General features: G+C 38.0%; 2 protein-coding genes across 3 annotated transcripts in view; one reads left to right on the top strand and one right to left on the bottom strand.

The window, feature by feature from the left end:
- Positions 1–18402, top strand: LOC101166360 (breast cancer anti-estrogen resistance protein 3). Of its 2 annotated transcripts, XM_004066047.4 has the most exons (19): positions 1–117; positions 409–499; positions 597–714; positions 1298–1359; positions 3614–3753; positions 7673–7712; positions 8874–8990; positions 9447–9590; positions 9808–10097; positions 11016–11101; positions 12157–12276; positions 12354–12511; positions 12643–12843; positions 15135–15296; positions 15654–15769; positions 15856–16027; positions 16113–16224; positions 17206–17391; positions 17787–18402. In XM_004066047.4, exons 2-19 carry the CDS (start codon positions 410–412, stop codon positions 17972–17974), a joined length of 2502 nt encoding a protein of 833 aa, XP_004066095.1. In that variant the 5' UTR covers positions 1–117; position 409; the 3' UTR covers positions 17975–18402. The 2 variants fall into 2 exon arrangements, with proteins under 2 accessions (XP_004066095.1, XP_011475800.1); XM_011477498.3 differs by lacking the exons at positions 1–117; positions 409–499; positions 597–714; positions 1298–1359; positions 3614–3753 and adding an exon at positions 4670–6023 and having other exon boundaries at positions 17787–17997.
- LOC101166606 (cdc42-interacting protein 4 homolog) overlaps positions 18399–22811 on the bottom strand; it is a 25989-nt gene continuing 21576 nt past the window's right edge. Inside the window, exons 11-14 of the mRNA XM_011477482.3 lie at positions 22495–22627; positions 22350–22417; positions 20554–20651; positions 18399–20458 (exon numbers count right to left, since the gene is read on the bottom strand). Coding sequence (XP_011475784.1) covers positions 20313–20458; positions 20554–20651; positions 22350–22417; positions 22495–22627 — 445 coding nt within the window. The 3' untranslated portion in view covers positions 18399–20312. The remainder of the gene's footprint in view (positions 20459–20553; positions 20652–22349; positions 22418–22494; positions 22628–22811) is intronic.

Below are 22811 nucleotides of genomic sequence, written 5' to 3' on the forward strand. Positions count from 1 at the left end.
AGAGGTGGGGCAGTGCACAGGATGGAGGGAGGGGTGCTCCAAGGATTAAAATAAAAGTACGAAACAATCAGAGAGTAAACTCAGAAGGGATTAACTGCAAGGATTGAAAGAAAACAGGTGAGAGTAAGAGAAAATATCTGATAATAAATAAAAAAATCCCAGGGTATCCCACTAGATCCTGTTAAGCAGGTAGGTGTTAGATTTCATACTAATTTGAGGAATCTTTACTAGTATAAATGGTCTTTGCTTGAATCTTTCTTTGACTCCTCTGTAAACTGAAGTTAATGTCAAACAAAACCTTCATGTGTTTTCTCAGACACTCGTGTGTAAAGAAACAAGTACCAGCACATGTCTGTTAGCAAGTGTGCTGGTATGTAATCTGCATTTCTCTTTTTCTTCCTATTTAAGCATGAATAATCGTTCCATCGCATGGTGGCTTCAACAGCTTGGCCTGCCCCAGTACACCAAAACACTGGAGAATGAATTTTATGGTCTGGAGGTAAGCAAACATTTTAGATGCAACTCATTTAGATCCAAATCCATACAAGCCTCAGTCTCCCAAGTAGTTCTTATGGCATCTGACTGTTTTCATGCAGGGTTTGCTGAATGCAACGGATGGAGAGCTGAAGGAAGCAGGGATAGAGAATGCCAGGGACAGAAAAATCCTCCTCACCCAAATTTCAAGACAGACACTGAGCCTCAGCCCAAACTCTGGTAATATACATCACACACATGAATGGACTCCCACACACAGAAGCTGAAGAAAATGTTTCATTTGTCCAAAACTGAAAATAATTTTAAAAAGAAAATTATGTATTAATCAGAATTTTAAAATAGGTGTTTTGTTTTTACAAAATAAGGTGTAATAAAATAAAATGGGTGAGAAAATAGAAAAAAACAAAATATTTTTGAGTATATTTAAATAATTCATCAACAGCAATGAAAGACTTGGGGACACCTCACGTTGATTACCAGCCTATTTATGCAAAACATTTGAGTTTTTAACAAAAAAAAAGAATGCACTTTGTTCATCTGCAAGAAAGAAAACAAATGCAACGATATTACAACAGACCTACACTCTGAAGTTGTGGACACAACATGACCATTAAAAAAATGTTCGGTTACGTATTTTCTCTTCGTGTTTAAATTAAGAGAAAAGTGTAACAAGCATCTTTAGCCTTCACGTCAATGTATTTTATAATGCATCATATTTTAATTATCATCTATGAAGGTGGATCAGATGTTCTTTATTTGAAAATGAGTGTTGCTTTTCTTTAAAATATGTTCATCTCATCAGGTGAGCCGGTGGTAAAACATAGAATCAGCCGGAAATACTCCATAGGATCAATTGCAGATCTGGTGAGTGTGATTTGTTTTACCCTAAAACAGTAGTTCTTTAAATAAGTCATCCAATGTTTTTTTTTTCCTTCAGGTAAAACCTCTAAAATAGAATTTTTAATTCAATAATTTTATAAATGCTAAATTTTACAATCAAACAATCAACTGGTTACGTTTTGTTTCTAAAATGACATTATTATGGAGGATCTTTTAAATTTCTTCACATTTTTACTTATTAATTATAAAGGGATCCTCAAATATGCTCGGGATTTATTTTTAACATGAAGATTTTAAAATCTTCATTTTCCAAAGCGCCTTTTATCATTTTTTGTTTTGTTCAAACAGTTTCATAAATGTTTTGGCCCTTTTTGACATAATAACTGTCAATCAGAAAAAAAGGGGCGGGGTCTAAATACTCACCAGCTAAATATTTCACATGACACGTGTTTCTGCAACACCACGTCAGTGCTGTTTGCTGCGTACATCAATGGGTGCCAAAGTCATCCGGGAACAAAATTCATGCAGCAGTTTCTTCTTTAAGAAATCTATCAACGGATGCTATTTTGAGGCGTTCTGACATCATTTCTGAAATGTTTAGGCTTTTGACCTTCAACAGCTACAGCAGAAATACAAATCCCTGTCATGGGATCAGTCAATGACTGTTTAGACCCCACCCACTTCAACTGACTAACATACAGTTATTCTGCTTAAAATAAGTCATTACACAATTATTCAATCATTGTGAAAATCTCCATTGTGCAATAAAAAGGTATCCTTGGGAAATACTGGTTTCAAAGTCAGCTTCTAGAAAAAAACACCCAACAAATAATACTATTTAACGACTTTTAAGCGGCTGGATGGCTCAGTTGGCTGGGTGTAGGACTGGTGCATGGTAAACCAGGGTTTGATTCCCAGGGTATATAGAGAGCTTGATCCAGTGTGCAGTGTGGGTTCTTAGGGAAGACCCTTCACGCTCCTGCCTATCTATGCAGCCATTAGGGGGCCTAAGTCTGGGTCCTCGTCTGCCGGACCCCAGCCCGGGTAAAACACAGGATTGTGTTAGGGAGGACCTCCCACATAAAAAAACCTATGAAAGTCAGTGAAAACCGATTTGCTGTGGGAACTCCTGAAGGGATATGCCAAAGGTGAACAACAACAACAATTTAAGTTTTTTTTTAATTTTTAAAGGGCACTTTAGAATAACTAACTGAAAATGACATTCCATAACATTTAGATTAATTTTAAGAAAGAAATATTCCTTCACAATAGAAACTAAGTCCCATTAAATTCAAGCTTTTTTTTTAGGAGTCTTTGCTTGACTATATTACCAACAGAACATTTGTGTCTAAAAAAATGTTCAAAATTGCAGATATAGCTTTAAACCATGACAGAGTCTTTTTTTGTCAGAGTTTCAGTGAAACTTAGATACAAAAACATCTATTTTTACTGTAGTGTAACAACTAAAAAAATTAATAATAACTATTGAAATACTTGGCTTATTGGAACCAGTGTGAGTCTAAGATATAAAGAATTAAATTAATATACGGTGTAAACCACAAGGAAATGTAGATTGCAGTGCAATTTCTGTTTTAAAGGTAAAAATAAAGTATAAAGTATCAATTTAATAATACTAATATCTGTTTGCCATCAGCCTCATATGTGCAGACAGGTATGGTTATCTTTGTAGGTGTGAGAAGTACGGTGGCCTTGAAGTGCAAACTACACTAACCAATCACTTGACGCAAATACATATTAAAAATCGCGACGGCTATTGAAAAAGCAAAACACATACTAAAAAAACATTATATTTTAGAAAACAAAACTAAATTCCAGAAACCAAAATGTAAAAAACAAAAAGGAAGAAAACAGTTCAGAAAAAAATAATTTTCAGACAACAAAAAGAAATGTCCGAAAAATGAAACACAACAAGGAACCGGAAAAGTTAGGTACTATGGGACGTTGCTGATTGGATGATGCTATCCAGTCATGTCAAATAACTTTCAGTTGAAATGATGGACAAACGTCATCATCCAATCAGCAAAAATAAAAAACAGAAACACTAAAAACAAAATGGGATTGCACAGGTCATGGCTGCTGCTCCAGATTTTTATCTTTTATCTTGAGCCAAAACTAATTGCAGATAACTGTTAAATTTAAGTACACTTTTATATTTATTTTATTACGCAGAGAAAGTTGTTTTCCATGAGCATGTGAAACAGAAACTCAAGTTTTGAGCCGACTCATGCCCCTTTAAACTTTTTTTTTGTGTGTGTAGGAGAGTCCAAAAGATTTGTTTCGTCAGAGTATCCTTCCCCGCCTCCAGCGTATGGACAAAAAACACCGCTTGTCTGTTTCCTGCTCTCAGCTTCGCCCTCTGAGTGAAGAGGAGACCATTGTACAGGAATGTAAACTCAGGTAGGAGGACCTCCAGTGTTGATCACGTGTGTGTGACCATTGATTGGAGCCCATGGAAGGTGGTGGACTTTCACTTTGCACTTTTTGCAGGTCTGGTTTAAACATTAACTTGGACCTGACAAAAGTTAGGTGTGACTTTGAGAAGGAAACACCTGGGAATATATCAGTCATCTATAAAAAGATAAACATTTAAAAAAAAGGTAGTATACAGCAGGGAAAAAAGCTACTTGTCAGTTACAGATTCTGGAAGTTGTTTTACTTAAAGATGGGAGGTCTGTAATGTTGTAATGTTTCATGGTTACATTTGAACTGTGAGAGACAGAGTATTAAAAAAAATCTAGGATTTTGGAAACATGCAAGCAGTGGAGGAACTAGAACATTTTATTAATGGTAGAGGAGGGGGGCAGAAGACTGTGGAAGGGTGGCAAATGAGAACAGCAGAGTGGATAGCCATTACAAATTAGGGATCAAAAACATATTTCAAACAGTATTTATTGTTGTTACTGCAACTAATATTAAAACTGCACTTCTTTTAGCTGAGCTGCTATTAATATACATTGTTTTTGTTATTTTTTGTCATTTTTGCAACGCTTAAAGAAGCGAGTATAGATCATTTCTCAATCTTTGTCAATAATAATGCTAATCTTGAACTACCTTAATACTTGGTGGCATAGATTCAACAAGGTACTGGAAACATTCCTCAGAGAGTTTCATCCATATAAACATGACAATATCACACAGTTGCTGTAGATTTGTCGGTTGCACATCCATGATGTCAATCTCATGTTCCCCTACATCTCAAAGATGCTCTTTTGGGTCTAGATCTGGTGACTGTGGAGGCCATTTGAGTCCAGTAAACTCATTGTCATGTTCAAGAAGCTAGTCTGAGATGATTCCAGCTTTATGACATGGTGCTTTATCCTGCTGGAAGTAACCATCAGAAGATGGTACACTGGGGTCATAAAGGGATGGACATGGTCAACAATAATATTCAGGTCAGCTGTGGCGTTGTAACCATGTCCAAGTGGTACTAAGGGGCCCAAAGTTTACCAAGAAAATATCCCCCACATCATGACACTACCACCACCAGCCTGAACTGTTGATTTAAGGCAGGATGGATCCATGCTACAGGAGGGTCACCCGGTGTGGTCTGCCTTAAGGTTGGATGTGTTGTGTGTTCAGAGATGCTCTTCTGCTGCAGACCTCGATTGTAACAAGTGGCTTTTTGAATTACTATTGGCTTTCTATCAGCTGGAAACAATCTGACCTCTGGCATCAACAAGGCATTTCTGCCATTTTGCTCAGTTGAGTTGCTGCCATATGATTGGCTGATTAGAAATTTATGTGAACAGGCAGTTGAAAATGTGTGACTAATAAAGTGGTCAGTGAGTGTAGAATGGCTGATACCTCTTTATTTCTCAATAGAAGTTTGTGGGATTTTGGCTTCCTGGCTAGAGGGGAGGGGTCATTCAGTCCAGTTCCCATCTACATTCTATGCTCCCTCTCTAAATCAATAATACAAAATACTACGTATGTGAAAAACTATTTTACTACACCATTTCTTTTCCTTTTGGAGGTTCTTCCCAGTATTTCCCAGTTTTGTTCTTGAATAAAATAATTCAACAGAAAGCCATTTTCTGGTTTTGTAAAAACCAGAATTCATCTCTGAAAGCCTTTTAACCAAGGATGCCATTTAAAAAAAAGTGACAAATGTTTGTTCTGATAAGTTTTCTCATTAAATGTTGGCTATCCTTTCTGTGTCTGGCTGCACTACAGGGCATAAATAAAAGAGTGACCTCCGTATGCATTTCATATCCCACAGTAGAGTATTTAATTGCAAAATTAAAATGTAAATAACTCACTTTTTTGGCGTGTGAGCATAGAACGACAAATAGTTGTTGGTCATCACTAAATGGAGCTAATCTCATGACATCGCGCGGGTCTTACACACCGACGTACCTGCGGTCAGGTGTTGTCAGGTCGGCCTCGCTCGTGCAGCTCCACTAGGGCTGACAGACAGGAATGGAGTTTCAGGACGGGGGCTTGGGGCGGGGAAGGAGGACAGCTCAGGAGAAACTTGTGAGAACTCGCCCGAGTCTGTCCAGGAAGACGAGGAAGACGGGGATAAGTGGGCAGGGAGGACTTGCGGCGGAACAAGAGTAAAATAAAAAGACGGGGCATTGCTATCTCGCCGTTTTTTAGCGGAGTTTGTTTGTGCCACAAACCGTGAGCAATGCCCGGCACGAGGAAGCTGTGAGTCGGACTAACTGGTAAGGCGGAACGTTTGTTGCTGTTTTCGGCCGAACGGAGCTTCATGTACGCGGAGGGATATGAGTCCAGACGTTTTAGATGCGCCCTTGATTTTAAGGAGTTTGAGCTTTCGACTAGTTATTTATATTAAAATAGACTTATATGTCGACTCAAAAGTATAGACAGACTATTGGTTTGACTTTTACCTGTAGGTTTGCCAACACACATTGTACCTGTTGTTAAAACAAGAGTAACTTTTGAGCGCTAAACTATGTATATAACGATTTATTTTTTATTTTTTTATTTAAATACTTTTCAAGGATTGTTAGAGAGGCGATGGTTAAAGCGTGGGTAAACCAAAAACAGTCTGTGATGTCAGACCGCATTGCACAATCCTGGACTCCAGTGTTGCACAGGTGGTGGTGAACTGTTGTTCCACCGCCCTTCAAACAGGATGCTGAACTCATCACTTAACAAAATCCATAATTGTTTGACTTTTTGTTTGTGTATAATTTGCATCAAAATCTGGAAAAAGTAATTTCAGTGAATGTTACATTTTCTGGGAAAATTGTACATTCTTTTTTTTAAATTCCTTTTAGGATTTTAATTGTGATAGCTGACAAACATCACACAATCTCTAGGATTTTAAATGTATTTTTATGCCAGTGTGATTTTCAAAATACTTGATTTTTTTCTATTTTTGTATTTATTATTTCCCACTCCAATCATCTTTTATCTATTTTAAAAGCGTTCCTAGTGGTCTTTTAATGATTATCATATATTAAAAACACATGTTGTTTTCTAGGACATGGAAAAGCAGAGCAGCAGTTTATTAAAAATGCATATCTGAGTTGTGGGCAGAACCATGAGAGCTCTCTGTTCACACACTCTCCTGCTAGCTCACACCCCCAACCTAACATTACTGGTGGAACAAAAATGGCGAGCAATATTGGAGCTATTCAGCTGTACAGTTTTGAGCCAGACACCAGGGAGCCTGTGGCCCTCCCACTGTATTTTCCACGTAACAATAGGCTACAATCTATTTCAAACATTTTTTCCTCTGTCTGATTCCCAGTAAAATTGAAGAAAGAAATAATCAGATATGGAATTTTGAGCTTAATTTTATTTTTTATGCCCTCCATTATCAAAAAACCTCACAGGAACATATGAAAACTTCCCGAAAACACACTTTACACCAGAGTGGGTCTTTAAGTTGTTCTTTTGGGTACAAAGAAAGTCTGTTCTACCAAACCCAACTGTTGGTCCTGCATGAAGCAGCATTAAAAAGTCGCTGAAGTATTTAGACACTGCCTTTTATTAACCTCTGCATCCCATGACCCTGAAGTGGATTCATCATACAAAAAGTCTGACTTAATGCTTGATTTCATGACAGAAATCGTTAGTTGTTTATATTATAATAGTTAATTTGTTCAATACTGTTGTAAATTCGGAAGCTCCTCATGTGTCAGCCTTGCTCTTCTACAGTCAGGAAGTTGGAAACTCAGTGAGGAAGGAAGGAAAAAAAAAGGCAGGCTATTAAAAGTCTCTTCTTTTTGTGTGCGTGTGTTAATGTCCTTGTACTGTTTGTGTTAAGAGAGAGACTGAACACTATCATGTATGGCTCCTTTGTATAATAGCCCCAGATCAACTCATTGCTCTTGTTTTTCAGTAAAAGGAGAAGTATCTCAGCATACTTCACTCAGCTGAAGGTAAGACTTCAACCTAAATCTTTTCGCCGTGCAAACCTCACTTTAACTAACTAATCCCTCTAAATTATATTCCCAGAGTCCGCCCATTTCTCTCACTTGCCAGCACAGAGGTGCTAATGCATGATTTTATTTCCATTAGATTATTGCAATGTCCTGCTCTCTGGTCTTCCCAGAAGAAGGATATCAAACCTTCAACTGCTGCAAAATTCAGCCGCATGCGTGCTGGCGAGGACCATGGGGCGGGAACACATTACACCGATTTTGAAATTACTGCATTGGCTTCCTGTGCAATTCAGAATTGATTTTAAAGTTCTTTAGGGGTCTATAAATGTTTTTATGGTCTTGGGCCTTCTTTTTTATCTGATATGATTTTAAAATATGAGCCCTTGCGGCCCCTGAGGTCTTCTGATACAGCCATACGGCGAGGCCTCATGCAGGTATTATGGACCTCGCCTGTGGAACAGCCTCCCAGTGAGCCTCAGGGCCGCAGAGACTGTTCATGTTTTTAAAGAAAGGCTCAAAACCTACCTTTTTAATCTAGCTTTTAGTTGAAATTTAAGAACTTATACAATATTTCAATTATTTATGTTCTCTTTTTACCAGTTTGATATAGATGTATAGACATTTATTTAATTATTTTAAATTTTTTTTATTCACATTTACCATTTTATATCTGTCTATAAAGGTTTATTTATGTACTTATTTGGTAGTACAAAGCCAGATTTCTAGTACATTGCATCATTTTGTCACTCTTTTTTATGATGGTGTGTGTAAATGTGTGTGTGTGCGTGTGTGTGGGGGGGGTTGTTGGTATTGTGGTTGTGCTAAACAAATGATTTCTTTGTCTTGTCCTTTCGTTTTAAATTTCATTATGGTTTTATGTAAAGCACTTTAAGTGACCTGAGTTGTAAAAGTACTATACAAATAAAGTTTGATTTGATTTAAATTTACATTTTGCTAAAATTAAAGCTGAAAGTTGTATGTAAACATATAGTAAGTAAGTATATGTAGAGTAAGAAACAAAGTAAACATCATCCGGATGGGCCACATGTTCATAGATCGGTTAAGTTACCATTTATATTTTTTTCATCATGTCAACCATCAAATATTTCAAATTGCACTAAAGTTTGGCGTCTCTTTTCCTGCTTCCTTGCATCAAAGGGATTGGTTGGTCGGCGAGAGATGGATTCACTAAAGAAAGAGCTGGAAGAGGAGCTGAAGCTCAACACCGAGGATCTGAGGAGCCACGCCTGGTACCACGGACAGCTGACCCGGGAGGTGCACATATAACAATTCTTGCTGGGTTTACACTCAATGGAAATACACACACAAATATATCAGCAGAGAACTCTATCTTTTCTGTCATAAATATATATGCTGATTTACAGAAAACCCTTCCATCACAATGAATTATATGAAAAAATAGCTTTAAAGGCAGATCAGTTTGAGGCTGCAGTGTAATGAGGGGAGATTGAAAATATAAGCCTTTTTGAATGCAACAATATTTTAGTAGTCAGTGCTTCAAAGAGTCAAGAGTTGAGCAGTTAAAACCTCGACATAAGGTTAAAAAATTGCTGTTTTTTCAAAAGCATCAATATAAGTTGAGTGTATATGTCAAATTTTAGTTCATTCACTGTTTTCTTAGCTGTCCCTTTGTCGGCTCAAGCTACATTCTGTCAGATTTTTATCTTGACTGTGAACATGCATCCAGCTGACCAGCTGACTTGTCTCCAGGCTGCAGAGTCACTGTTGCATAGAGATGGGGACTTCCTTGTTCGGGACTCTAGTTCTGAGCCGGGGAACTACGCTTTGAGCTGCTTTTGGAGGAGCTCTCGGCTGCACTTTAAGGTCATTCGAGTCGTTCTTCGTCCTAAAAAGGTATGGGTGTGAACTACATGCTATATGCAGGAAATTAAATTTTGAGAATCACTCATTAGTGGAAAATTACACACATTTGTTTGACATGTATTGCTGTCAGTTTAATGTCTGTAAATAAAAATAATACTGATTCTGTGATGGTTTGGGTTTTGTAAAGCCATTTTTAAATTATTTTATATTAGTTTATACCACCGGTGTTTTTCTATTTGTGCCTCAGGGCCACTCACGGGAGCTGTTTCAGTTTGAGGAAGACCGCTTCGAAAACGTTCCGTCACTCATCCGGTTTTATGTGGGTGGGCGTCGCCCTATCTCCAAAGCTTCGGGCGCCATCATCTTTCAGCCAATCACACGGACCCTTCCTCTGCGTGCCATCGCCGAGCGACAAATAGAGCTCAGGAGCAGCGGCGTCAGAAGTGCGGAGAGGGAAAAACTGTTCACGCACAGTAAACGACGCAGCTTCAGCTCCACACACAACGACACACTCCAAGTCATCAATCCCTTGCTCAGGTTTGAACACGTTCAGTCAGGTGTTCATGCACAGAAAAAGCTGCTACTCTTCTTGTGTCAGCATAATTAAAATCATCTGTACTGGGTCCTAACTTTAGACAAATGAATATATCCTTTTACCTACAGATTTCCTTCCTGCTGCTATTTTTTCTAGCTCCTTTACGTCAAAAGAATATTGGCCAAAACATGATTTTTTTTAACTAACTAATTTGTATTAAATAAATGAAACAATGAATTATACTGAACAGATTATAACACAAATGTTTAAAAAGCTAAGCAAAACAAACGGGCACTGCGACGTATTCCAGGCTTTCAGTAGCTTGCACATTCAGTTGCAGAGTTCTGCTGAACCTCATTAGTCTCCGACATGTTTAAACCAACCTATCTTCTTGTGGGCCAATCGGATTTGCACTTAACCCTTTCATGTCTGACTTAATTTCCAATAATATAAAAAATATTCTTCAATATTTCAATGTTAAATTAAGTGGACTCCTAGATTTAATGGTATGTTGCAAATTAACAACATAGCACATGAAGGGGTTTAAGAGTCAAGTCAATGGTTTCAGCAGGTGCTGTGGCATTAAAACAAGCCCAAATCCTTACCCTCCATCTGTTTAGCATAGATGACAGCATACTTGCTCACGATCAGTTCAAGACTTGACGATTTGCATGAAATTGTAGCAAAACAATCTTCAAACTCTTACAAAAGCATAGTTAGCATTGCCCATGTCCTTCTTGCATTTGTGTTGAATCCTCTATGATCCCATCAGGTTCTTTGTGGTTATGTTTGTGAATGAAAACATACAATGTAAGAGGAGGCAATAACCTCTGCCATGACTGCACATGTGCAGAAACTTATGATTTAAAAAAAAAATCAACAGAGAGATTTATGACAGAACTTTATTGTATTTGTGGCAGGAGTGGAAGCCAACCTGCTAACATGGAGAATGTTGGACGGAGGCCTTCTCTTCAGTCTGCACAGTCGGACAGCAACCTTAGAACTGGTATGTGAGTATCCTTTGTCCTTAGCATCGTTTTGTCTGCTATAATTAATGATGTCTAAGGGGTGCAGATGTGTATCATTACTATATAACTTATTTTTAAGGTAGCTAAAGAAATCCATTTTTTGTAGATTACCCTGGGTGTTTTTGTAACTTTTAAACTGTATTTTACAATTTTCTCTACTATTTCATCTTTAAAACAGTGTTTTGTGGCTATGCTTGATTTCCATCTTTTTAGTACATTTATTTTTTAGTGGTATTTATTTGCGGTATTACACAATAATTTCACAACGAACTGAAAGTGTTCAAAAAAACTTTACTCTGAGTAGTAAATTTATTCATTTTTTACTTCAAAAGTCACTCAAATTGTTTTTTGGTGTTTGTTTTGTTTGTTATGAAAAAATAAAACTTATCAAAACAAAATTAAATTGTATAAATCCAAAAGAAAAGCAAAAACAAGGTCAAAATATTGTAAAAAATATCTAAAAACAAAACAGGCGAAGCTCCACTAAACTATTTTCAAAGGATTTATTCCAATTATGCGTTATAACTGTAGTTATGTTTGTTTTAAACCAAAATATGTCAAAGCTAAAAACAGTTTTAATGCTTTCACAATAAATTTTGAATGAAAACTGTAATAATGGGGGGGTCGATGTCATTCCTGCATTGTAAACTGCAGACATGATTGGCAAAGGGACTGTGAGTTCAGAGGCTGCTTAGGGTTAAAGAAAGTAAATGTGCAGTAAAGTTTCTTGAAGGGCTACCTTATCAAAGGTGTGTATTTCTGAAGATTTATAATTTCAGTTGTCCGATTGTCTGGTTTAAATTAATACTTTAGATTTCATGAAAAAGTGCTGTTTTAAAAGGCATTCGTAGTATTCTTGTGAGCTATATTGGTTGTGGTATTTTCTTTGAATAAAAAGAGAGTTGTGCACAAAATCCCAAATACGCTGTGGTGTAAATGCATTTTTTATGAGCATAAATCCATTTTGCATCCCGTTCTATTATCAGTAAAGCTGTTATTTAAGTGAAATCTCACTTGTAGTGTTTCTGTCCAGGTGTTCCAGAGAGCAGCCAGTCAGAGGACACTGGCCCTGATCCCGTCTCTCCAGTGTTTCGCACAGGCAGTGAGCCTCTGCTGAGCCCACGACCGCGTCATACACGGCCCTCCCTCCTAGGTTCACATAAGACATGCATTGTTTTTCTTTGAGATAGAAGAATAAGTCAGACTCTTGAACTTTGCACATGTCTGCAGGTGGTGGCGCGACCTTGCGAGGTTCGGACGGGCAGCTGCACTCCAGAGCTCCCCCCAAACCCCTCAGAGTGTCTGTTGTTTTCCCCAACGCAATACCTCCTCCACCCACTGACGCAGATGAAGACCCTTCCTCTTTCTATGATGAACTGGTGATCCAGGTAAAAATGTTTCATCTTTTAAAAAAAATAAAGAGTGAAGTCAATTTGGGAATACAACCACTGACTGTAAATTGAATGTATACAAGATACCCTTAGTAGAGAACCTTTTATGTACTTTCTGCTGTGCCCAGATGCCTCAGAGCAGACGGAAGGGCCATGTGGACCGGCTGCGTGTAGAGGAGAAGTGGCAAAGTCGCGCACGCATCACAGAGACTTCCTTTGGACTACTGGACGCTCAGGAAAACGAAACATCACCACAGCCGCTATTTGATAAAGATTTCCCGAGGAAAGCGTCAGAGAAAGTAGAAGACTGGCATTTTGAACGGCCAAAGGTTTGTATAATGTTAACTCTACATGTTATAGTAGACCATCTTGTTTTTTGCTGCCATATTTTGTGGCTGCACAGTGGAACAGTGGTTAGCGCTCTCACCTCACTGGCCCTGGTTCAAATTCTAGCTGGTTCCTTTCTGTGTGAAGTTTGCCTGTTCTCTTTGTGGATGTGTGGGTTTTCCCCGGGCACTCCGGCTTCCTCCCTCAGTCCACAAACATGTTGTATGGGTTAACTGATATTTCTAAAAAAAATATGTCCCACAGGTGTACATGCCTCTGCAACAGGCCTCAGAATTCACTCTGTCTTCACCTAACAGTAGGTGAAGACAGCGTAAACCCAACCCTGTAACCTTTCAAGGTCAGAGCTCAGAGATTGAGTCGTTTTACTTCCGGATAGGAAAAAATGAGCTGGGAAAGTATCTCATATATACATGGATATAGTTTACTATGAAAGGCTTAGGAAAAGCATGACATAGGCCCTTTAATTCTGCTTTGGCCGCTTGACTTTGTGTGTAGGGGCCAGTTAACCAAATATTAGCTTGGGTCTTAAGAATTCAAAGTATCTTAAAGATGTGAAATAATGCAACAGAAAGAAGGTTATATTTAAAAACAAAAATGTCTCTTGAAGAAGTTTTCTAACTTTAAAGCACGGAGGTGATCTAATCATACTTAGGGCAGGTGTTGTGCCTCATACTGTTGTAAATTTTAGCTTAGTGAATGGAGGAAAGCCAAGAAAAATGCAAAAAAAATAAAAATCATCACACCCACAAGAAAACAATGAGTGCAGGCCCTTTTTTTAAGTGATGAGCTTAAAAATATATGATCTTTAAAATATCTCAAATTACCATGTTGTCGATGAAAATTACTTAAGTAAGAGCACCACTGATGCCATTTTTGCTTTGAGAATGTTGATGGAAAAGTACAGAGAAGGTCAGAAGGAGCTGCATTGTGTGTTCGTAGATTTAGAGAAGGCGTATGACAGGGTGCCGAGGGAGGAGCTGTGGTACTGTATGAGGTCGTCTGGAGTGGCAGAGAAGTATGTCAGAGTAGTTCAGGACATGTATGAGAGAAGTATGACGGTGGTGAGATGTGCTGTAGGTCAGACAGAGGAGTTCAAGGTGGAGGTGGGACTACACCAAGGATCAGCTTTGAGTCCTTTTTTGTTTGCTATGCTGATGGACAGGCTGACAGACGAGGTAAGACAGGAATCTCCCTGGACAATGATGTTTGCGGATGACATTGTAATTTGCAGTGAGAGTAGAGAGCAGGTGGAGGAACAGCTAGAGAGGTGGAGGTTTGCTCTGGAAAGAAGAGGCATGAAGGTCAGTCGTAGTAAGACAGAATACATGTGTCTGAACGAGAGGGATCAAGGTAGAAGCGTTAGGTTACAGGGGACTGAGGTGAAGAAGGTGCAGGAGTTTAAGTACTTGGGGTCAACAGTTCAGTGTGATGGGGAGTGTGGAAAAGAGGTGAAGAGGCGAGTGCAGGCAGGTTGGAGCGGGTGGAGGAAAGTGTCAGGAGTGTTGTGTGACAGAAGAGTGTCAGCAAGACTCAAAGGAAAGGTGTACAAGACAGTGGTGAGACCAGCTCTGCTCTATGGGTTAGAGACGGTAGCAGTGAGACAGAGACAAGAGGCTGAGATGGAGGTAGCGGAGATGAAGATGTTGAGGTTCTCCTTAGGAGTGACCAGGTTAGACAGGATAAGGAACGAGTACATCAGAGGGACGGCTCATGTTGCCTGTGTTAGCGACAAAGTCAGAGAAGCCAGACTGAGATGGTTTGGACATGTTCAGAGGAGGGATAGTGGATATATTGGTAGAAGGATGTTGGAGATGGAGCTGCCTGGCAGGAGGGCAAGAGGACGGCCAAAGAGGAGATATATGGATGTCTTAACAGAGGACATGAAGTTGGCTAATGTTAGGGTAGAAGATGTTCATGATAGAGTGAGGTGGAAAAGGATGATTCGCTGTGGCGACCCCTGATGGGAAAGGCCGAAAGAGAAAGAAGAAGACCATGTTGTCGATGAAAATTACTTAAAGATATTTGCCATGGCCTTTGCAGTAACAACCCCCCTCAACAAATGGTTAAAAATTATTAGCTGTGCAAAGATATCTGAGGAATCCTAAAACTAAAGGTTTTTGTGTGGAGGAATAAAAGACAAAATAAAGGAGGGTTTTTATATAGAACTGATAAAAAATTGTAGAAAAAATGATAAAAATGCACATTTTTTGAAAGAATCACAAGTGTCAGAGTTAAATAAATTAGAGTTTTGACTTTTGTATTCTGCATGCAGATGGAGACAACCTCATGTTTCCAGCTGGAGCTTTTTGAATCACTGCTTTTGCCAGAAAACAACCGACCTTTGGAGCCCAGCGTCCTGCTCATACTCAAAGAGCACTTCAACCGCTCCGATCCAAGCATAACCGCTCTGCACATGCTCAGTGTTGACTGTCAGGTAAACCCAGGACACGCTCTGCTGCTGAATTCCATGACCACAGGAATGCTTTCCTGCCCTCATCACAAAGTAGTAAAAGTAAACCACATGAAGGATTGTTGTTTAACAAACAACTGTTTTGCACTTGCAAACACATATCTACACAAATGCATTTCTCTTTCAAATTTAGACCTAAAAAACATATAGTCTTACCTAAACCAATTTTTTACATTACTTGACAAAAGAATGCATAGTATTTTTGACTTTAACTTTCATCATATTCACATAAATAATTTATTTGAAAAAAATCACCTAAAATAATTTCATTAAGTGCCAATTTTATTGAGAGGGCTTAAACAACCTGACCAAAACTTGCAGGTTGCTAGGATTGTTGGGGTGACCAATGAGCAGAAAAGGACCATGGGAGTAGATTCAGGACTGGAGCTTGTGACTCTACCACATGGACGCCAACTACGACAGGATTTGCTAGAAAGGTACCACACTTTGGACTGACATCTGTTTGAGTGGACACCAACCACTAACAGTTTTTGTTTGTTGGTTTTTGTTCTTTTCCTTATAGACATCATCTAATAGCACTAGGAGTGGCAATAGACATCCTGGGCTGCACAGGAACTGTGAGTCAGAGAGCAACTGTTTTGCACAAAATAATCTTGTTGGCTCATGCCCTGAAAGAGCAGGTCCACAACCTTTATTCCTTCTCAGCTGTGATGAAAGCTCTGGAGATGCCTCAGGTACCCAACCTTTGCTATAGATTTGCAATAAAGTTGAGACTTGTCGTTTATTCATATGTTTGGTTTTGGATTGACGTATGTATAGATTGTGCGCCTGGAGATGACATGGAGAGCACTGAGAAGGAACCATACAGAGAGTGCAATATTATATGAAAAAAAGCTCAAACCCTTCATGAAGTTACTGAATGAGGGAGATGGTAAGTGAATTTAAATTCTACATTTCTCCAAAGGTCCCTCTGCTTAAACCAGCACATGTCCAGGCCCTTCTAAAGTTCGTCAGAGACCATCTGAAAGATCCAGAGAAGGACTGGGAGAATGTCATGTGGTCAGATGAAACCAAAATAAAACTCTTTAGCATAAATGCCACTTGCTATATTTGGGGAATGCTGACTTAATCCCACGACACTATTCCCAATACGAGACATGGGAGTGGGCACATCATGCTTTGGGGAGGTTTTTCTGACAACTGATCCATATTGAGGAAAGGATGAATGAGAAATGTATGTTCTTAAAGATCTGCATGGAAGAATGCAGCAGTTACTGTTCGGGCAAACTTGCTCAGGAGCTACAGGAAATATTCAACCTCAATCATTACCAACCAGTTGCAATACAAAGCATTTGGAGGAGGTTCTGTTTTTGACCAAATACATATTTTCTACATTGCTTTACAAATAAAACAATGTTTTTGTGACCAATGAGCAGAAAAGAGATTCAGGACTGTGACTCTACCACATTTGAAGTGTACCTTTTTCTTTTCTTTTTCTAATCCGTTTGATCCCTTTCGGGGTCGCGGGGCTGCTGGAGCCTATCCAGCCCACTTGCAGGCGAAGGCAGGGGACACCCTGGACAGTTCGCTAGTCTGTAGTAGTCTGTTAAAGTGTACCAATGAGAAACATTACAGACCTCTCTCATTTTTTTAGAGGGACATTTGCAGAATCTGTGACTGCTAAACATTTATTTTCAACACTGTTTATTTAAAACATTTGGACTGTCATCGATTAAAAACATATTAAGCAAGAACTCCATGAAAATGTAACTTTTTAAATATAGGGACTAATTAATGGCAAGATACTACAAACTAATCTGGATTCATAATGTTTAAAAAATGCTACCTGATGTTGATTGGGCCTTATATTTAAGGTGCTGACTGGATTTCATTTGGTTTGGGTTTCCAATAGGCTCTTCATTTGACAATACTGTAGCCATCCCACACCTAATTCCTCTGCTAATGGTCATGGAGGGAGAGGATCCTCTGGAGAACAGCGATCAGGGCTGCCAGCTGCTTTACAATGTCCTTCAGTCAGCTCGGAGTATTGCCCTGCACGCTGGGGACTATCAGGAGTTTGCAAAATCCCTGCTCTCAGGTACAGAGCACTATAAAGTTCACTCACATGATGTAACTGTCAGTTAAACACTTTTTTTTCTTTCAAATTAGAGTTAGGTCATATTGAGATTGGGTTAGATGACAAAAATTGTCTGCAACACTCTTTTTACATTGTGTCGTAAAATGCCAAAACTTTCCCCTCATTTTGTCAGGAATCAGACATGAGGTGGTTCTTATTTTCACCATTGACGTTTACAAGCTGGAAAAAAATTAAACAATTATATAAATAAATAAAAGTCAGATTTCTTTTAGATTGTCTTCTTTTTAACTCTTGCACAACATTAACAACAAACCTGAATTGAAAAATTCAGTAAAAAGAGAAAACAGGTAAAGTGCTAAAATGTTCTTCATGAGACTGTTCCTGTCCCTCCACAGGGGGCTGGGAGCCGGTGCCCGAGCTGCTGGAGGCCTTCCGGACCGAGTTCGCCCTGCGGCTGTTTTGGGGTCAGCAGGGTGCAACTGCAGGCAGAAAAGAGAGATATGAGAAATTTGACAAGATTCTTCATGTCCTCTCTGATAAACTGGAGCCTGTGGAAGTCGTCCCACAACAAGCAGACTCTTGACTTTGAGCTGTTTACCGATCAGATGGAAGCTGACAGCAGCACTTTCTTCATTGGAGGAAACAAAAAAAAAAACAAGCCAAAAATGAAACAAAACTGCTAACTGAGCCCCTTGTGTTTAGTAAAAGAGATCTTATGGGATCAGGCAGAGGAAAAAGAAATGTCTTTATTTACTTAAATGTGAGCAATTTGTCTTTGTTTGCTAGATTTTGTGGGCAAATCATCACTGTGAAGAGATCTGGGGGTTTTTTTCACAGGAAAAGTGGAACTATTGAGTTTCCACAGTTTACAAAATGTACATTTCTAATAACAAACCAGTGTTCAATTATTCCAAACCCCAGCCTGTACATGTCTGATTTCAAAGCAAAAGCATGATTTGAATGAATGGACGCCACTGTTTGAACTACAATAAAAACAGACTTTGTGAAGTCCATGGATGCGTTTTATTTCAACATCAACGGAAATGTAATTATTATTTTATAATACACGTAAATACAATGAAACAAAGATAAAAAAAAAACACATCACACAGGTAAATCCTCTCAAATGGTGACAAAACATTTGCTAGTTTGAGTAGCAGGAAAACAGATGAGTAAACTCTTTGTAGCTTGTTTAAGAGAAGAAACAAAAAATATTCAGGTGCAGTTATTCCAGCTCACATTTGCCATTTTAGCTTAATAATTAACATTAAGTGTTGAAGAACAAACAAAGCCCCAGTTATCCAGATATCCAAAGCCTAAAAGGACAGTAGCGGTTTTGTGTTGTATTAAACATTTACGTTTTTTAAAAAAGGAATCCAGAAATTCCTGTAATCCTTTTAAAAGTACTCCTTAGCAATATTTGGAAGGATTCCTTTTAAGGACCATCTTCATAACTTTTTCAGAAGATTGTTTATCGGTGAAATCGCTTAGCCATGGCACAAAGGATTCAAGATTTGACCTACAAACACTACTTTTAAAGTAGTCATGTTGACATTTTAAATGTGTTCTTCATGCTCATTGCAAAAACAAAGTTAAGTCATCCCTCCGAATTGGTTTTTCAATGCTAAAATAGATTGTAGGTCAGTGTTAGAAAAAAAGAAAAAGAAAAAGTGGGTGAATTTATAAAATTAAGAGGAATGGAAAAGTGGCCAGTCATTGGACAGACTTAAGTTACATTGAAGGGTTTCTAATCCAATCCCCCCCAGCAAAATAATTCCTTCTAAAACAGCTTTTCTATGCACAAAATCTTCAAAATTATTTATAAATTCACATTTTTGCTATACTTAGGCATAAATTAAATACCATAAAATGCATTTTGAATAGCAGTATTTAAATATCTTATATAAAAATTAAAAACAGCCTTTCAACAAAATTTGTATAATAGAGGATTTGCACCAAGATTTAATCTGTTTTTAAGTATTTTTTGTTTCCCTAGTCTCTCCAAAATTCACAAGAGATCACACAGAAGCTAAAATGTAATGTTACCATTGTGGAACGTTTTTACTGTACTAAAAGTACCCCAATTAACCCTAAAAGCTGTTGTAATCATTTTCTTTCTCAATAGAAATGGAATAAAAACACTTCAACAGTGTTAGCTTTAATTCTTCATTTTTTTTTATTGTATTGGTAAATGGCGTATACTTATATAGCCCTTTTTCTACCTTACGTATTGACTCAAGCGGTTTCTTTGTTATGCTCCAGCTTTGCTGCAGATGACATGATGGAAAATCTCTTCTTTGAGTGAAACCTGCGGTAATCTTTAAGTTCACGAGGAGCACTTTTTTAAAAAGTCCTGGAATCATCATGGGAAGGAATGCTTCAACTCACAAAACATAAACATATTTTAAGAAAAGAAGAAAATTTTATATTTGCTTAAGATATTTTGCACACTCCCAACTGTGTAGTGGTTTTCATTCAATTATTAACACAAAATAACTATGATTAATACCTCACATTATTTTTAGGACAGTGGTTTAAGTGAAAAGCTAGAGAAAAAAAGCATCAGCAGGTTGAAAGAACTGACAGAAAAAAAAGTCAAGTTGAGCAATAAAATATTCATAAAATATTGGAATAAAATAAATGTACAATGAAGCGGGAGTTACAGGAATTGTCGTAACTACATTCAAAATTTGTCGCTTTTATAAATTCTATAGGAATAATGCAGGACTGATATTTAGCTTTTTATGGCTCAGTCTCACTTCCCAGAGGGGGGTCAGAGATGGGGGAGCATTCTGGAGTCCACGCCCATAACAGCTCCCATTCACCCCAATGTGGCTGACATCAAAGATTTGAACAACAACTCCAGTTGTTTTGAATGGCTTTGTATTCCACGCTGGCTTTTAACCTCTCAGTAATGGAAGTTAGGCTGTTTGCTTGACGTAGGATGAAGGTATGTAGCCCTCCTCCCCATTGCCTTTCAGGACTCGCATCCATCCATCTCCTTTGTCATTCTCCATTATGGTTAACAGCTCCCCCTCCAAAATGGAAACAGTGCCTTCGCTGTTGCCTGCACATTATTAAAGAGAAATAAGAACGATAGGTACATAGATTAAAAGGAGGTTTATGCATGTATGAGATAAAAGTGAGCCATAAAAAATATACCCTGAAAGGTGTACAAAGCTTCGCAGTGGCCGATGGGCGATGGTATGTCATCAAAATCCTCCTCAAAACTTGTGTAGATGTTTTGAGAATTGTCATTCCTAGACCCAAAAAAATTATCAATAAATCAACAAAATTTTAAATCCAAAACAAAAGCTTTAAAAATATATACATTCTTGCTTACTCTCTGAAATATTACTGAAGTTAATATCTTAAAAATTGTAATAAACAAAATGTCGGGTTAACAAATTAACAGTTTGCATCCAGATTAAGATTTAATACATATTCAGAATTAATTTTCAGTTTTCAGAAAAAAAACTAGCCATAAGAGACCTCTAACAGAGTAAAATTATCTTCCTGATCATGTGTGTTTTTAAAGTGCCCCCTTGTGGACAAATATTTGTATGATTTTTTTTTGTCTGAATTGTTAAGAACTAAGCATACAGGAGGAGATGCACTCTGTTGAACCTGGGCTGGAGGCTGGAGACATTCTGTCATGTAAATCTGACATTTCCACTTTCACATGCTTGTCCTTATGTGATCCATATATGAATTCGCGTTTTTTTTGTTTATTTTTTGAATGTACATGTAGTATTAAGATTCACTCAAAATGTGTCTTTCCAAGGTAAACAAAGGTTAGACATGGAAAGCAGAATCAATGGCGATAGAAATTGATGTGGAGGTCAGCCGCTCATTATTTTTCTGAAGACCCACTAAATTATTAACATGGGAAAAACAAGTTAGGTGACACTGACAGATCTGTTTAGATGACAGCTGAGAGCTTCCAAAATCTAATTACTAACATTTTTTTTCCCATTAGGAAAAACTATCGTTAAGCAAGAAAATATTTCTGAAAAAAACCAGAAAACTTTTTTGGCCATCCCAGGTACCAACAACTAATCTTTTAAAACTACCTGTTATAAAATAAATATAAAAGGAATCAAATGTTAAGTAAATATTTATACCTTTAAAATGTTACCAGTACACTGCAAAAACTAAATCTTAAGAAGGTAAATAGACTGTTAAAAGAAAAAATCTTATTCTGTTGTGTCAGGCAGATGTTTTAGCTTATTTAAAGAAAATCGGCCATTAAGGTAAGAATGATTGACTTTCTTCTAAGGGGCCTGTTTTTGCAGTGTATGACCACAAATTGACTGTAACCCATTTAAGTAGAGGTGAGACCCGGACAATCTAGTTGTAAACAAAACCCACATGAGTTCTAATAATTTAAGTTGAAAAATAATGAACTGTAAAGAAATGTGTAGGGTTTAATAGTGGTGCACTGCAAAACCAGGACCCTAGAAATAAGTCAAAAACTCTTTTTTTCTTTAAATAAGTCAAAACATTTCTTATCAAGAATTCTTATTTTAAGAAAAAAATTCCAGTCACCACGACATGTTTTCTTAAACAAAGATTATTTTCCTTTCTGAAAAACTTTCTAGATAAGATTATTTTTCTTGCATGACAGAAAATAAGACACATTTTCCCGTAAAGGTCTTTTCACTTCCTTTAGATTCCATTTTTGCGATGTTTTCCACCAAATGGTTGGTGTCAGCCAGCAGACACAGATATCAGCTCTGAGGTCGCCTGAACTGAGCTCATGAAGCAGTCTGGTTCGATACTAACACATAAGCTCCCAGGCTCGGCCACGTGTTGGTCAGTCAGGCCTTATAGGACACTGGCTGCCTCCATTGCACATGCTCAGTTAGAACATGTGTAAAGGTAGAGGTCCATATTGTCATGTGACCATTAAACTGTTTTTTCCCCGTGATATTTCTTTAAGTGGATGCAGGCCTTACCCGTGTTGACTGTTGTTGTTGATGGTGCTGGGCGATTCCTCTCCTCCTACTATGTCTGAAAGCCATGTCTGACACGAAAAAGGTATTTTTTATAAGGTCTAAAACGATTGTTTGTGATTTGTATGCATGCGGGCGTGTGCAGTACCTCATATTTATTCAGCTCCCCCTTCAAGCGGCTTATTTTCTGGGAAGTTTCTAAGATCTGTGGTTCCAGACTGGCAGGGTCTCCCATCTGTGGAGTCTGCTCATACACGCCCTTCATCTTATCCAGTGCTTCACTGAGGTCAGACAAAATTGTGTTGCTTAGAGAATATATGCACTGCTTAAGCAGAGAGTGAATAAGTAGAAATTAGCATTAAAAGGACACAATAATGCTAGTTTTCTCTTGAAAAAAACCTCTCCTTTAAGTGGGAATTAAGCTTTCAAATGAAAAGTTTATATCTACATGTAGCTATGATGGCT

Source organism: Oryzias latipes, chromosome 1 (genome assembly GCF_002234675.1).
Source record: "Oryzias latipes chromosome 1, ASM223467v1".
Taxonomy (NCBI): domain Eukaryota; kingdom Metazoa; phylum Chordata; class Actinopteri; order Beloniformes; family Adrianichthyidae; genus Oryzias; species Oryzias latipes.